General features: G+C 40.4%; 1 protein-coding gene and 1 pseudogene across 1 annotated transcript in view; both read left to right on the top strand.

Annotated features, from left to right (window-relative positions):
- Nucleotides 1–16,830, top strand: part of Tex11 (testis expressed 11) — a 262,965-nt gene that overhangs the window by 13,222 nt on the left and 232,913 nt on the right. Inside the window, exon 4 of the mRNA NM_001433345.1 lies at nucleotides 9,996–10,080. Coding sequence (NP_001420274.1) covers nucleotides 9,996–10,080 — 85 coding nt within the window. The remainder of the gene's footprint in view (nucleotides 1–9,995; nucleotides 10,081–16,830) is intronic.
- Gatc-ps1 (glutamyl-tRNA amidotransferase subunit C, pseudogene 1) lies at nucleotides 3,886–4,468 on the top strand (annotated as a pseudogene).

Here is a 16,830-nt window from a genome sequence, read left to right as displayed (position 1 = left end):
AAGGAATAGTGATTATTGCTTCCCGTTATATTCATATTTGGATGTGAGGTTATGTTTGTGTGCTTTCATTCTCTTTGTTTTGTTGCCAAGACGATTAGTTTCTTGCTTCTTCTAGGGTATAGCTTGCCTCCTTATGTTGGGCTTTACCCTTTATTATCCTTTGTAGTGCTGGATTTGTAGAAAGATATTGTGTACATTTGGTTTTGTCATGGAATATCTTGGTTTCTCCATCTATGTTAATTGAGAGTTTTGCAGGATACAGTAACCTGGGCTGGCACTTGTGTTCTCTTGGGGTCTGTATGACATCTGTCCAGGATCTTCTGGCCTTCATAGTTTCTGGCGAAAAGTCTGGTGTGATTCTGATAGGTCTGCCTTTATATGTTACTTGACCTTTTTCCCTTTCTGCTTTTAATATTCTTTCTTTATTTTGTGCGTTTGGTGTTTTGACTATTATGTGACGGGAGGTGTTTCTTTTCTGGTCCAATCTATTTGGAGTTCTGTAGGCTTCTTGTATGTCTATGGGTATCTCTTTTTTTAGGTTAGGGAAGTTTTCTTCTATGATTTTGTTGAAGATATTTACTGGTCCTTTGAGCTGGGAGTCTTCACTCTCTTCTATACCTATTATCCTTAGGTTTGATCTTCTCATTGAGTCCTGGATTTCCTGTATGTTTTGGACCAGTAGCTTTTTCCGCTTTACATTATCTTTGACAGTTGAGTCAATGATTTCTATGGAATCTTCTGCTCCCGAGATTCTCTCTTCCATCTCTTGTATTCTGTTGGTGAGGCTTCTATCTACAGCTCCTTGTCTCTTCTTTTGATTTTCTAACACATGTTTCCATGTGTTCTTTCTTGATTGCTTCTATTTCCATTTTTCATTCCTTCAACTGTTTGATTGTGTTTTCCCGGAATTCTTTCAGGCATTTTTGCGATTCTTCTCTGTAGGCTTCTACTTGTTCTCTAAGGGAGTTCTTCACGTCTTTCTTGAAGTCCTCCAGCATCATGATCAAATATGATTTTGAAACTAGATCTTGCTTTTCTGGTGTGTTTGGATATTCCATGTTTATTTTGGTGGGAGAATTGGGCTCCGATGGTGCCATGTAGTCTTGGTTTCTGTTGCTTGGGTTCCTGCGCTTGCCTCCTGCCATCAGATTATCTTTAGTGTTACTTTGTTCTGCTATTTCTGACAGTAGCTAGACTGTCCTATAAGCCTGTTTGTCAGGAGTGCTGTAGACCTGTTTTCCTGTTTTCTTTCAGCCAGTTATGGGGACAGAGTGTTCTGCTTTCGGGCTTGTAGTTTTTCCTCTCTACAGGTCTTTAGCTGTTCCTGTGGGCCTGTGTCTTGAGTTCACCAGGCAGGTCACTTGCAGGGGAAAAGTTGGTCCTACCTGAGGTTCCGAGGCTCAAGTGTGCTCGTGGGGTACTGCCTAAGTCCTCTCCGGGGCGGCAGCAACCGAGGAGATCTGCGCCGCTCTTTCTGGGAGCCTCCGTGCACCAGGGTTCCAGATGGCGTTTGGTGTTTTCCTCTGGCGTCTGGATGTGCACAGAGTGCAGTCTCTTCTGGTTTCCCAGGCGTGTCTGCCTCTCTGTAGGTTTAGCTCTCCCTCCCACGGGATTTGGGTGCAGAGAACTGTTTATCCGGTCTGTTTCCTTCAGGTTCCGGCGGTGTCTCAGGCGCAAGGGTCCTGCCGCTCCTGGTCCCTCCCCTACGGGAACCCAGAGGCCTTATACAGTTTCCTCTTGGGCCAGGGATGTGGGCAGGGGTGGGCAGTGTTGGTGGTCTCCTCTGCTCTGCAGCCTCAGGAGTGCCCACCTGACCAGGCGGTGAGGTCTCTCTCCCACGGGGTTTGGGAGCAGAGAGCTGCTCCTAAGTTTGGTTCTTCAGATACACATGGCAGAAGGAGAAAAATCAATTTTCATAATTGTCCTCTAATCTGCATGTCACATTTCACACAAAATAAATAAAAATGTAATAGAAATTTAAGATTTATTTTTCAGTGTTCTCACACACATATGTGTATATATATATATTTTATATATATAATGCATACATATGTGTGTATATATATATATATAAATAATTTATTTTAAGTTCCAACTGCAGTTTCCTCTCCTTCCTCCCCTCCTAGTTTCTCCCCTGTCCCCCATCTGTTTGTCTTTAGAAGAGGGCTGGCCTTGATAGATTTAGCTTTCTAAATTTTTAATGATGGATATATGTGTATTCATGCCTATGTATGGGTGTGTGCATGTGAGGGCAGGTGCCTACAGTGCCATTGGATGCTCCAGGGGCTGGAGTTACAGGTAATTGTGAGTCTGCCCAGCAGGGAACTAAATTTCGGTCCTCTGGAAAAACGGTAAGTAATCTTAACCATTGAGCATTGACATTAAAAGAAATCTTATATTTGTGTTTATGATCATTTTTGCCTGTTTTCAAAAAAGATCTTTGTGTATGAATGTTTGCCTTCATATATGTATGTATGCCACATGTATGCCTGGTGGTTGCAGAGGTCAGAGGAGGGCATCGGATCCTCTTGAGCTGGAGCTAAACAGTTGCAAGCCCCCTTGTGTGTGCTGGTAACTGAGTCTGTATCCTCTGCGAGAGCAGCAAGTGCTCTTAATCACTGAGCCATCTCTCCAGCTCCTTCAGTTCATTTGTAAATGCTGTGAAAAGGGAGCTCAGTTTTATTCTTTTATATGTGGGATAGCAAGTTGTTGTAGCATCATTTGTCTAAGACTTTTTCTCCATTGGATTTCTCTTAGCACCCTTGTTCGAAGTCTGTTAACCATACTGTGAAAGTTTATTTCTGCACTCTATTCTCTTCCACTGTCTTTCTCTATGCCATTACTACATTATGGCTTTGCAGTAAATTTTAAAATTAGAAAATGTGAATTCTCTAAGTTCTTTGTTTCCAAGACTGATTTTGAATGTTATTGGTATTTTGAATTTCCATATGAATTCTATATTTACCTCATTAGTTTATGCAAAAATGGCAGATAGGACTTTAATCAAGTCTGCAGTAGAATTTATAGGTCAGGAGCTGGAGAGATGGCTCTTCTGTTCTTCTAGATGTCCTGAGTTAAATTTCCACATGGTGGCTTACAACTGTCACATAATGGGATCTGTTGCCCTCTTGGTTTATATGCAGATAAAGCACTCATATAAAATATATGTCATAAATATATATCACATATATATATTTCATAAACAAATTTACAGGTCAGTTTAGTGAAAATTTTTATCTTAATATTAAGTTTTTTGATCTATAAAAATGGTGTTTTCCTGTTCACTAGGTCATTTTTCATTTCTTAGTTTCATCTCTAGCTTCAATTTTGAACTTATTTTGATAGTTTTATTTCTGAATACTTTAATATTGATAATGTTTTTGAAAATATAGCAATTTGAATTTCAGACTATTAATTTTTGCATAGAAATTCAGTTGAGATTTTTTTTCTTCCCTTCCTTGTGCTTTCTTTTGCTGGGGGATTGAACCTGGGCTTTGTGCATGGTAGGTAAACAGTCTGTCAGTGAGCTGAGTCTCAGCCTACCATACATTACATTTTATATATTCACCTTCTTGCAGCCTTGCTGAACTTGTTGATTAGTTATAATGCCTTATAGCAGATTATTTAATCTGTAAGTCTTTTAAAATTATAACCTTTACTTGCACTTAATCATTAGTAGAAAGTTATTATAAGGTTCAATATCAAGAGTCTGGTCGTAGGATGTCAAGATGGCTCAGTAGGGAAACCCATGGCCTGATGATCCGAGCTTGATCCCTGGGATCCACAAATTATCTTCTGATCGCCATACGCAAGTTCTCCCGTCTGCCATAAATGTACAAATAAATATATAAATAAACACATAAATACAAGATAAAAATTGAAGAAATGTGGTCGCAGGCAGCCGAGGGTACGATTTGGGCTCCTCTGGACCTGTGCCGAGGCTTTGCTTCCAAAGGGGTCTTCGGGGAAAGATCCAGGTGGCAGAGCCGGGGACCCAGGCTCCACGCCTCGACCCACAGGGCACCGGTCGCGTGTCTGCTGAGGTAATCAAGCATCTGAAGTGGCTGGAGCTGGTGACCTTCGGAGGCTGAGAGGGGGTGAACTGACTAGAGAAAGCCGTCACCTTTGCGGATCAGTTCCAGCCATGGATACTGACGGGGTGGAGGCCCTGGAGTCAGTACTGCAGGATAGATGTCTCTACCTGAGATCTGTCAATGTAGCAGAAGGCAGCAGTGCAGAAGAACTTCTACAGAATTTTAAATATCTTTTTTTTTCCGGAGCTGGGGACCGAACCCAGGGCCTTGCGCTCGCTAGGCAAGTGCTCTAGCACTGAGCTAAATCCCCAGCCCCTTTCTACAGAATTCAAATCACATCATGGAGGAATACTTTGTTTCCCACCCTCCCCACCCCCGGTAACATTCCTTTGCCAGACATGGTGAACAAGGTCCCTTCTTCCACAGCAGAGTAGCTGTTCTGGGAAAGGGGTACCCTGTCAACATGGTGGGCCCACAAGGGTGGTCATCTGCTACTGTGAATTCTAGCATAAATGGACGTTTACCATTTCATGGTGATTGATCTGAAGACAGACTGGAAAAGTCAGCTAACAGAAAACCACAAGCCTGCTTCCATGGACGTGGATCAAATGCTCAGGCCTGTTCTGTATGGAAAACATCTTCCTCCCTTACCTAAAAACCAAAAACCCCTAAAAACCACTATCTGGTCAAAACGTATCCATGTGGACTTTTCTGTTTACATGTAAAAGATAGATGACCTGTGTTGTTTTTCCACTGGCTTAGAACCAGCCCATCATCATCTGTTTCTGGGTACCTACCTACCTTATTCCTACTAGTGGGCTCATCTTATGGGTAGGTTTGACTAGTATCGAAGTAAACTACAGCCTGGGATCTCCTCATTCAGAGCCATCTTTCTTTCTCAGAAAGCTATCCAATCCCCACCTCACACTCAGTGTCCATGAACACAGACCCTCTCACACACTCACACACTGTATATGTGAGCACCCAACCCGACAACCCCCTCCCACACACACACACCATGTGTATGAACACCAGTCAAATAGTTCCTTTCTGAAAAGAACTTGTTAAAAATAGCCCTGGGCCGGTTTTCATGCTTTCTCTTTCCTTTATCTGCAATGTCTGTGTCCCCAACACACCTCTTGTTCAGATAAACGGCCTCTCTGCACATCAGGCTGGCCTTGAGCGCACAGCTAGCTTCCTGCCTGCTACAGCTTCTCAAGCACAGGGATGGGAGGCACGAACCCCCTCAGTGAAGTCCTAGTACAGGCAGTTTCGTTTACAACCTCAGTTCTGAACTGTAAGAACTCCCGACTCTGGGTTAGAGATCCCTCCGTGATTAAGAACTTCTAACCCAGGGGTGCTGACTTCTGTCTTTAATCCCAGCACTTGGGAGGCAGAGGCAGAGTTAAAGCCAGTCTGGTCTACAGAGCCAGAATTCCTGTAAGAAACCCTCTCTGGAAAAGGAAAAAGCAGAAAAACAAACAAAGTCCAGCATTTCCTGTTCCTCAGCCTGAGCTGAGTCAGCCTCTAACTGCCTGGAATTCGAGCTCTGCAGAGGCTGATGCTGCCTTTCCGGCCTCTGTGGCACCAACACACATGTGGCATAAACATGTAAATAAAACCAATCTTAAAAAGAAAAAGAACATAATAAAAATTAAAGTCTGGTTCTATTTTCTTATATTTTTGGTTGTGAGCCTAGCCTTTAACGGCTGAGCCATCTCTCCAGCCCTCTGGTTCTATTTTCTAAGAAAGTTTACGTAGCTTTGGAAATACCTTAAATTTTACTTCTAGAAAGATCTTTATAGTGTGCAAGTACTGGATCTATTTGTTATTTTTTTTAAAGATTTACTTATTTTATGTGTATGAGTGTTTTGCCCGCATGTGTTCCTGGTGCCTAAGGAGGCCAGGAGAAGTGCTAGGTCCGCTGGAACTGACATTATGGGTACGTGTATTCCATCATGTGTGTGCTGGGAATGGACTCTGGGTCCTCTACAAGAATAAGTGCTTTTAATCTCAGAAGAGCCATTTCTCCAGCCATTACTATACATTTATGCAGACCTAACAGAAAATCAGACAAACATTAGGCATTTAATACATATGTGCTAAAATTTATGTATATTATGCCTTTCAAGTATTTATAATTATAATTTACTTTGTACTTTCTAATAAAATACTGAAAAATTTTAAGTGTCATGTACTAGTATAAGTATGTATATTTCCTTTAGTAACTACTACATCTAAATTTCCCAATGCTATCAGTATAATGCACATGTAAAGACTTTTTATTTTTCATTATAAAAATAATTCTCTTTCTCTGCCACTTTATTATAATATTTTTCAGAAAGAAAGTTGGGGACTGGGGCCATAGCTTAGCGGTATAGGGTTTGGTTAGCGTTTGTGAAGCCCGGGATTTGATCCTATACACTGAGCCCTTCCTAAATTCCCGTGGGGACTTCTCTAGCAGTCATTTAGACTCTACAGTTATGTTTCCTCCTTTATTTCCTTCCTTTTATTTTCCAGTACAGGGGATTGAACTTGGCCTCACTTATGCTAAACAAGTACTCTTCTGAGCTCTTTTTACTGTCTTTGTTGACCATCTGTATCTGTTCACCGTTTTATTGATGAGCACAGCTAATTTTGGGGATTCATTTAAATGTGTATCAATATTTTGGCACTCATTTCATCAATATCCATGATTTTTTTCATTAAAGCCACTTTGGAGGTAAGTATATTAGTACAGCATTTTTGTCCATATAATTCTGTATCTTATCTTTTCACTAGATAGAAGAACATTTCCCATGTTAAGGCTTTCTTTCTTTCCCTTTGTTTTGATATTTTTGAGACAGGGTATCACTATGTAGCTGTGGCTGACCTGGGACTCACTATGTAGATCACATTGGCCTCAAATTCAGAGAGCTCACCTGCCTTTACATTCCAACTGCTGGAATTAAAAGGGTACCACCATGCTTGGGGTCGCTATTTTTATTTTTTAAATTTATCATGTGTTGTGTGTGGCTTCACAAAATTGTCATCTGATCTTTACATGGCATGGCATATATGCCCCCCAACACACACACACACACACACACACACTAATGTGAGTTCCAGGGATTGGACTCAAGTTGTCAGGCTTACATGAGAAGTTCCTTTACCTTTAGCTGAGCTATCTCACCTGGTGTGACTATTTTAAAATGGCTAAATTATATCCCTCAAGGGAATTTATAATTTATTTTGCATTTCTTTATTATTGACTATATTGTTCTACATTTTTCTCTATCAGAAAAAAAACAGAACATTATTAAGTGCAAAGACTATTTCCCATTTGTATTACTTTCTTAGAATAGGTCTCAGAAGAGCAATTATTAGGGCAAAATATATGACAATTTTGGTTAATTTTACGTATTGCCGAATTGCTTTCCAAAATGCCAAAAGATAGGTCATTAAGGAGCCTATCATAATGCTCATCAGAGAGGCTTCAAATACAGAGACCCACAGTCAAACATTAGAGAGCTTGGGGAATCCTTCGGAAGAGGGGAAGGAAGGATTGTATGAGTCAGAGGAATTAAGGATACCACCAGAAACCCCACAGGATCAACTAATCTTGGCCCATAGGAGCTCATAGGGACTGAGGTGACAATCAGGGAGCCTACATGGGTCTAACCTAGGTTCTCTGTATATATGCTGTGGTTTTGTAGCTTGGTCTTCTTGTGGGAATTCTAAAAGTGGGAGCAGGGGCTGTCTCTAACTCTTTTGCCAGCTTTAGGGACTCCTTTCTCCTACTGGGTTGCCTAGTTTAGCCTTAATATAAGAGTTTACGTCTAGTCTTATCATAACTTGTTTGCTTGAGATCCCTGGGAGGCCTGATCTTTTCTGAAGGGAAAGGAAGAGTGGATCTGGGGAAGAGAAGAGGTGTTGGGGTGGGGGGAGGGACTAGGAGGAGAGGAGGAAGAGGAAACTACACTCAGGATGTAATATATGAGAGAAGAATTAAAAAAAGAGAAAGATATTTTAATGTGAATGTTCATTTTTCCTCTTAACATTTGGAGTCAAATGTTAACATGTTGTTGGTGATATAAATCAGATATAATTTACGTGAAAGTAATCATTCAATCAGCAATTATACTATGTGAGAGGGATGGAGGTTGGCATGAGAATTTGCCCCAGAATAGGAAAATGAAATGGCACCTATGCTAAATTATCTGTCTAAATGGAATCGCAAACATCAGGAAAAAAAAAAGGTGAAGGTGTAGATGAGAAAGAAGGTACTGGAGAAAAAGACAGTAAAATACAGACCTGGGGATCTAGTTTTGTGGTATCTATCTTGTCTAGTATACTGTTATCTAGTATATAAGGCCCCGCTTCCATTCGTAGTATGGAATAAAAACTTACACTGTCACTGTGATTTATAGTGGGTGTATTTTACTTACTGCCTTTAGTCAGTTACTATCAATATAGTTGTCATAAGGTAATGATATGTACAGTCTATCATTATTCACCACCACACCTTAGGAGATTTAAACCAAGGCTATGTTATATTGGTCTCAGATAGGATTTCCATCCAGGCTTAGTTACTCCCTTCAAAGATTATGTGCCAGAAACCAAACCAAAGTTTTTCCCCCCAATTTTTCAGAATTGGGGATCAGAACTGGGGATTGAATTTAGGAAAGCATGCTACCATTAAGTTATAACACCCCCTCAACCTAATTCCATGTACAAGTATTTTTAAAAATGATTTATTTTTATTTTATGTACATTGATATTTTGCTTTTGTGTGCGTCTGTGTGAGGGTGTCTGATCCCTTGGAATAGTTGTGAGCTGCCACGTTAGTGCTAGGAATTGAACCTGGGTCCTTTGGAAGAGAGCAGACAGTGGACCAGCGGCTATTTATACATATTATCTTCAGTCTTCATTTTTTTCCTTGAGACACTATAGGCTTGGTTAACCTTTTATTCAGTTAACTAGGTCCTGTCTTATAGAAAGATAAACCTTAGGGGAGCATTTAGAAACTTTGTCCCTTGGTTCCCAGAATGAAACACAATAAAATGATGGGTCCTATTATTTAAATATATATGCTTTATTTAATATTTTTGCATGTACTATGTTAAAGATGCTCTATAAGACATGCTGTTTTCTACCAAGAAGCCCATTTGGGAAACAAAGATAAGAATGAAAACTACTTAAAAATAAGCTTTGGTTGTAGTTCAGTTTTAGAAGCTTGCCTGTATGGGAGAGATCCTGGCTTCAATCCAGGGTAACATCAAAATGTCAGAGGTAATGTTGCATGGCTATACTTCCATCACTCATGAGGCAGAGACAGGTGAATTGCTATAAATTCTAAGCCAAACTGATTCATATCCAGAGTGCCAGGCCAGCTAGGGCTACACAGAGAGACTTTACTTTTCTGCCCCTGCCCCCAAACCTCTCAAACTAAGCTGAACCAAATCAGAGTAAATACTGCACAGTTTTATAATTAACTGCTAAAGTGTGACAGTGAATATAAAAATTAAAAGAAGAGTAAGCCAAGGGTGGTTTAGTTGTGGAGTGCTTGCTTAACACTCATGTAACTGAGTTTGACTTCCTCAAACTGCCAAAGGTGTTACAAAAAAGAGAGAGGAGATGTCAGCAAACTGTAGTGATTGCCAAACGTTTCATGGATGTTGCTTGTAAGACTGGCATAGATTTTATTTACAGGAAGGCAAAAGAAAGAGGTATAATTCAGGTTAAAGTGAACCAGACGAATAACGATACGAAAATGGGAATGCCCAAATTATGTTCAGGGGGCAAGATAATTTCTCCTAAGAGATGGTAAGTTTTCTGTGAGGAGAAGTGGATTGAGGTTATGTTTGAAGGGTCAGGATCTGACCCACAATACCAATATAAGCATACAATGTACTAGAAAAAATATACAATTGAAGGTGGAGAGTATCTTAACTGGCTAAACAAGTGTTTCCCTTTGTCTAGATTGAAGAAATTGCAGTGAACCTGTGGAACTGGGCAACAGCTAAGAGACTAGAACTGTCTGTGAGGAAAAGTCAGGCAGCTAAACGTACGTATACATTTTGTGACCCATTATAAAAATAGTCTTACTAGCCATTGGGTAATACTCCTGAAGTTTAACTGTTTTGACAAGGTCTTACATAGGGATTAATTTGTTAAATAACAACCAAATAGTTTCTGTTTCCTAAGCTAATAGTTTCCTAGTGTTTGTGATTTTTTTTAGAGGCATCCTTTTGTCAATACCAGTTTTAAGGTACCACTGAAAGATAGTTTGGGAATGAACAAGGGTGATCAAGAGATGGGAGGATAAAACCTGGAGGAAATGTGAAAGAACATGGGTCACTGGGAAGACAAAGTCAAAATTGTCCAGACTCCTAAGACCTTTCAAATAGTTGCTTCCCTTTCTGCTAACTTTAGGATGAAATACATTGCCATGTGAGCATTTAGATTTTTACATTTTTATTTTGTGTGTATTGGTGTTTTGCCTGCATATATATATATATATGTACATATACATATATATACATATATACATATATATACATATACATATATATATGCATAGACATACATAAGCTACAGACGGTGCCAACATGTGGGTGCTGGGAATTGAACTCAGGTCCTCTGGAAGAGCAGTCAGTATTTCTAACTATGAAGCCATCTCTTTAGCCCCCTGAGGTAAGCCAATAAATATAATCATAAATTACCAAGAAAAACTGTAGAATTTGTTTCTACTTTATAAGACTGGAAAATGAGAACAACCAAACAAAGAGAAAAACCAAGACAAACATCTTTTTGGGTGCTTTAGTTTTGTAAAGGTTTAGCTGCTTTAGTGAAAATGATTAAGGTCTAATGTGCTGATAGTTACTGTTTTTTAATAAGGATAGTGATGGAAAATGCATTCAAGAGAGTTACTATTTAATTATAAAGGACACATTGAAGTAAAGAACTCTGCTTGGCTTTGTAAAGGTGATTACTTTTTTCTGTATACAGCAATATACTGTTTATGTTTGTGAATATAAATGAAGTTATACAATTTCAGATGAGGTAGATAGTAGTTGATATAATTAAGAGTATTCTTGCTTCCTGGTTGCTGCCGCTGCAGCTTCCTGGTTGCTGCCGCTGCAGAGAGCCCCTGGGCAGCACCCCACGAGCGAACCTGAGCCTCGGGACCACAGGTAAGACCAAATTTTCTGCTGCAAGAAAGCTGCCTGGTGAGCTTGGGACACAGGAAAGCAGAATTTCTCTAGGACCGGGCACGTTCTGTGTTTACCGGAAGTCCCACACCCGCGGATCCCGGCCCGCAGCAGCTCTCTGCTCCCAGACCCGGTGAGAGAGAGACCCAACCGCCTGGTCAGGTGGGCACTCCTGAGGCTGCAGAGCGGAAGAGACCACCAACACTGCTCACCCCTGCCCACATCCCTGGCCCAAGAGGAAACTGTATAAGGCCTCTGGGCTCCCGTGGGGGAGGGCCCAGGAGCGGCAGGACCCCTGCCAGAGACACCGCCGGACCCTGAAGGAAACAGACCGGATAAACAGTTCTCTGCACCCAAATCCCGTGGGAGGGAGAGCTAAACCTTCAGAGAGGCAGACAAGCCTGGGAAACCAGAAGAGACTGCTCCCTGCACACACATCTCGGATGCCAGAGGAAAAAGCCAAAGACCATCTGGAACCCTGGTGCACTGAAGCTCCCAGAAGGGGCGGCACAGGTCTTCCTGGTTGCTGCCGCTGCAGAGAGCCCCTGGGCAGCACCCCACGAGCGAACCTGAGCCTCGGGACCACAGGTAAGACCAAATTTTCTGCTGCAAGAAAGCTGCCTGGTGAACTCAAGACACAGGCCCACAGGAACAGCTGAAGACCTGTAGAGAGGAAAAACTACACGCCCGAAAGCAGAACACTCTGTCCCCATAACTGACTGAAAGAGAGGAAAACAGGTCTACAGCACTCCTGACACACAGGCTTATAGGACAGTCTAGCCACTGTCAGAAATAGCAGAACAAAGTAACACTAGAGATAATCTGATGGCGAGAGGCAAGCGCAGGAACCCAAGCAACAGAAACCAAGACTACATGCCATCATCGGAGCCCAATTCTCCCACCAAAACAAACATGGAATATCCAAACACACCAGAAAAGCAAGATCTAGTTTCAAAATCATATTTGATCATGATGCTGGAGGACTTCAAGAAAGACATGAACACACTTAGGGAAACACAGGAAAACATTAATAAACAAGTAGAAGCCTACAGAGAGGAATCGCAAAAATCCCTGAAAGAATTCCAGGAAAACACAATCAAACAGTTGAAGGAATTAAAAATGGAAATAGAAGCAATCAAGAAAGAACACATGGAAACAACCCTGGATATAGAAAACCAAAAGAAGAGACAAGGAGCTGTAGATACAAGCTTCACCAACAGAATACAAGAGATGGAAGAGAGAATCTCAGGAGCAGAAGATTCCATAGAAATCATTGACTCAACTGTCAAAGATAATGTAAAGCGGAAAAAGCTACTGGTCCAAAACATACAGGAAATCCAGGACTCAATGAGAAGATCAAACCTAAGGATAATAGGTATAGAAGAGAGTGAAGACTCCCAGCTCAAAGGACCAGTAAATATCTTCAACAAAATCATAGAAGAAAACTTCCCTAACCTAAAAAAAGAGATACCCATAGACATACAAGAAGCCTACAGAACTCCAAATAGATTGGACCAGAAAAGAAACACCTCCCGTCACATAATTGTCAAAACACCAAACGCACAAAATAAAGAAAGAATATTAAAAGCAGTAAGGGAAAAAGGTCAAGTAACATATAAAGGGAGACCTATCAGAATCACACCAGACTTCTCGCCAGAAACTTTGAAGGCCAGAAGATCCTGGACTGATGTTATACAGACCCTAAGAGAACACAAATGCCAGCCCAGGTTACTGTATCCAGCAAAACTCTCAATTAACATTGATGGAGAAACCAAGATATTCCATGACGAAACCAAATTTACACAATATCTTTCTACAAATCCAGCACTACAAAGGATAATAAATGGTAAAGCCCAACATAAGGAGGCAAGCTATACCCTAGAAGAAGCAAGAAACTAATCGTCTTGGCAACAAAACAAAGAGAATGAAAGCACACAAACATAACCTCACATCCAAATATGAATATAACGGGAAGCAATAATCACTATTCCTTAATATCTCTCAATATCAATGGCCTCAACTCCCCAATAAAAAGACATAGATTAACAAACTGGATACGCAACGAGGACCCTGCATTCTGCTGCCTACAGGAAACACACCTCAGAGACAAAGACAGACACTACCTCAGAGTGAAAGGCTGGAAAACAACTTTCCAAGCAAATGGTCAGAAGAAGCAAGCTGGAGTAGCCATTCTAATATCAAATAAAATCAATTTTCAATTAAAAGTCATCAAAAAAGATAAGGAAGGACACTTCATATTCATCAAAGGAAAAATCAACCAAGATGAACTCTCAATCCTAAATATCTATGCCCCAAATACAAGGGCACCTACATACGTAAAAGAAACCTTACTAAAGCTCAAAACACACATTGCACCTCACACAATAATAGTGGGAGATTTCAACACTCCACTCTCATCAATGGACAGATCATGGAAACAGAAATTAAACAGTGATGTCGACAGACTAAGAGAAGTCATGAGCCAAATGGACTTAACGGATATTTATAGAACATTCTATCCTAAAGCAAAAGGATATACCTTCTTCTCAGCTCCTCATGGTACTTTCTCCAAAATTGACCATATAATTGGTCAAAAAACGGGCCTCAACAGGTACAGAAAGATAGAAATAATCCCATGCGTGCTATCGGACCACCACGGCCTAAAACTGGTCTTCAATAACAATAAGGGAAGAATGCCCACATATACGTGGAAATTGAACAATGCTCTACTCAATGATAACCTGGTCAAGGAAGAAATAAAGAAAGAAATTAAAAACTTTTTAGAATTTAATGAAAATGAAGATACAACATACTCAAACTTATGGGACACAATGAAAGCTGTGCTAAGAGGAAAACTCATAGCGCTGAGTGCCTGCAGAAAGAAACAGGAAAGAGCATATGTCAGCAGCTTGACAGCACACCTAAAAGCTCTAGAACAAAAAGAAGCAAATACACCCAGGAGGAGTAGAAGGCAGGAAATAATCAAACTCAGAGCTGAAATCAACCAAGTAGAAACAAAAAGGACCATAGAAAGAATCAACAGAACCAAAAGTTGGTTATTTGAGAAAATCAACAAGATAGATAAACCCTTAGCCAGACTACCGAGAGGACCCAGAGAGTGTGTCCAAATTAACAAAATCAGAAATGAAAAGGGAGACATAACTACAGATTCGGAGGAAATTCAAAAAATCATCAGATCTTACTATAAAAACCTATATTCAACAAAATTTGAAAATCTTCAGGAAATGGACAATTTCCTAGACAGATACCAGGTATCGAAGTTAAATCAGGAACAGATAAACCAGTTAAACAACCCCATAACTCCTAAGGAAATAGAAGCAGTCATTAAAGGTCTCCCAACCAAAAAGAGCCCAGGTCCAGACGGGTTTAGTGCAGAATTCTATCAAACCTTCATAGAAGACCTCATACCAATATTATCCAAACTATTCCACAAAATTGAAACAGATGGAGCCCTACCGAATTCCTTCTACGAAGCCACAATTACTCTTATACCTAAACCACACAAAGACACAACAAAGAAAGAGAACTTCAGACCAATTTCCCTTATGAATATCGACGCAAAAATACTCAATAAAATTCTGGCAAACCGAATTCAAGAGCACATCAAAACAATCATCCACCATGATCAAGTAGGCTTCATCCCAGGCATGCAGGGATGGTTTAATATACGGAAAACCATCAACGTGATCCATTATATAAACAAACTGAAAGAACAGAACCACATGATCATTTCATTAGATGCTGAGAAAGCATTTGACAAAATTCAACACCCCTTCATGATAAAAGTCCTGGAAAGAATAGGAATTCAAGGCCCATACCTAAACATAGTAAAAGCCATATACAGCAAACCAGTTGCTAACATTAAACTAAATGGAGAGAAACTTGAAGCAATCCCACTAAAATCAGGGACTAGACAAGGCTGCCCACTCTCTCCCTACTTATTCAATATAGTTCTTGAAGTTCTAGCCAGAGCAATCAGACAACAAAAGGAGATCAAGGGGATACAGATCGGAAAAGAAGAGGTCAAAATATCACTATTTGCAGATGACATGATAGTATATTTAAGTGATCCCAAAAGTTCCACCAGAGAACTACTAAAGCTGATAAACAACTTCAGCAAAGTGGCTGGGTATAAAATTAACTCAAATAAATCAGTTGCCTTCCTCTATACAAAAGAGAAACAAGCCGAGAAAGAAATTAGGGAAACGACACCCTTCATAATAGACCCAAATAATATAAAGTACCTCGGTGTGACTTTAACCAAGCAAGTAAAAGATCTGTACAATAAGAACTTCAAGACACTGAGGAAAGAAACTGAAGAAGACCTCAGAAGATGGAAAGATCTCCCATGCTCATGGATTGGCAGGATTAATATAGTAAAAATGGCCATTTTACCAAAAGCAATCTACAGATTCAATGCAATCCCCATCAAAATACCAATCCAATTCTTCAAAGAGTTAGACAGAACAATTTGCAAATTCATCTGGAATAACAAAAAACCCAGGATAGCTAAAGCTATCCTCAACAATAAAAGGACTTCAGGGGGAATCACTATCCCTGAACTCAAGCAGTATTACAGAGCAATAGTGATAAAAACTGCATGGTATTGGTACAGAGACAGACAGATAGACCAATGGAATAGAATTGAAGACCCAGAAATGAACCCACACACCTATGGTCACTTGATTTTTGACAAAGGAGCCAAAACCATCCAATGGAAAAAAGATAGCATTTTCACCAAATGGTGCTGGTTCAACTGGAGGGCAACATGTAGAAGAATGCAGATCGATCCATGCTTATCACCCTGTACAAAGCTTAAGTCCAAGTGGATCAAGGACCTCCACATCAAAGCAGACACACTCAAACTAATAGAAGAAAAACTAGGGAAGCATCTGGAACACATGGGCACTGGAAAAAATTTCCTGAACAAAACACCAATGGCTTATGCTCTAAGATCAAGAATCGACAAATGGGATCTCATAAAACTGCAAAGCTTCTGTAAGGCAAAGGACACTGTGGTTAGGACAAAACGGCAACCAACAGATTGGGAAAAGATCTTTACCAATCCTACAACAGATAGAGGCCTTATATCCAAAATATACAAAGAACTCAAGAAGTTAGACCGCAGGGAAACAAATAACCCTATTAAAAAATGGGGTTCAGAGCTAAACAAAGAATTCACAGCTGAGGAATGCCGAATGGTTGAGAAACACCTAAAGAAATGTTCAACATCTTTAGTCATAAGGGAAATGCAAATCAAAACAACCCTGAGATTTCACCTCACACCAGTGCGATTGGCTAAGATCAAAAACTCAGGTGACAGCAGATGCTGGCGAGGATGTGGAGAAAGAGGAACACTCCTCCATTGTTGCTGGGATTGCAGACTGGTAAAACCATTCTGGAAATCAGTCTGGAGGTTCCTCAGAAAATTGGACATTGAACTGCCTGAGGATCCAGCTATACCTCTCTTGGGCATATACCCAAAAGATGCCTCAACATATAAAAGAGACACGTGCTCCACTATGTTCATCGCAGCCTTATTTATAATAGCCAGAAAATGGAAAGAACCCAGATGCCCTTCA

The sequence above is a fragment of the Rattus norvegicus genome, chromosome X (assembly GCF_021556685.1).
Source record: "Rattus norvegicus strain SHRSP/BbbUtx chromosome X, alternate assembly SHRSP_T2T, whole genome shotgun sequence".
Lineage (NCBI taxonomy): Eukaryota > Metazoa > Chordata > Mammalia > Rodentia > Muridae > Rattus > Rattus norvegicus.
The sequence above is the reverse complement of the archived record's forward strand: the minus strand, read 5'-3'. Positions and strand labels throughout refer to the sequence as shown.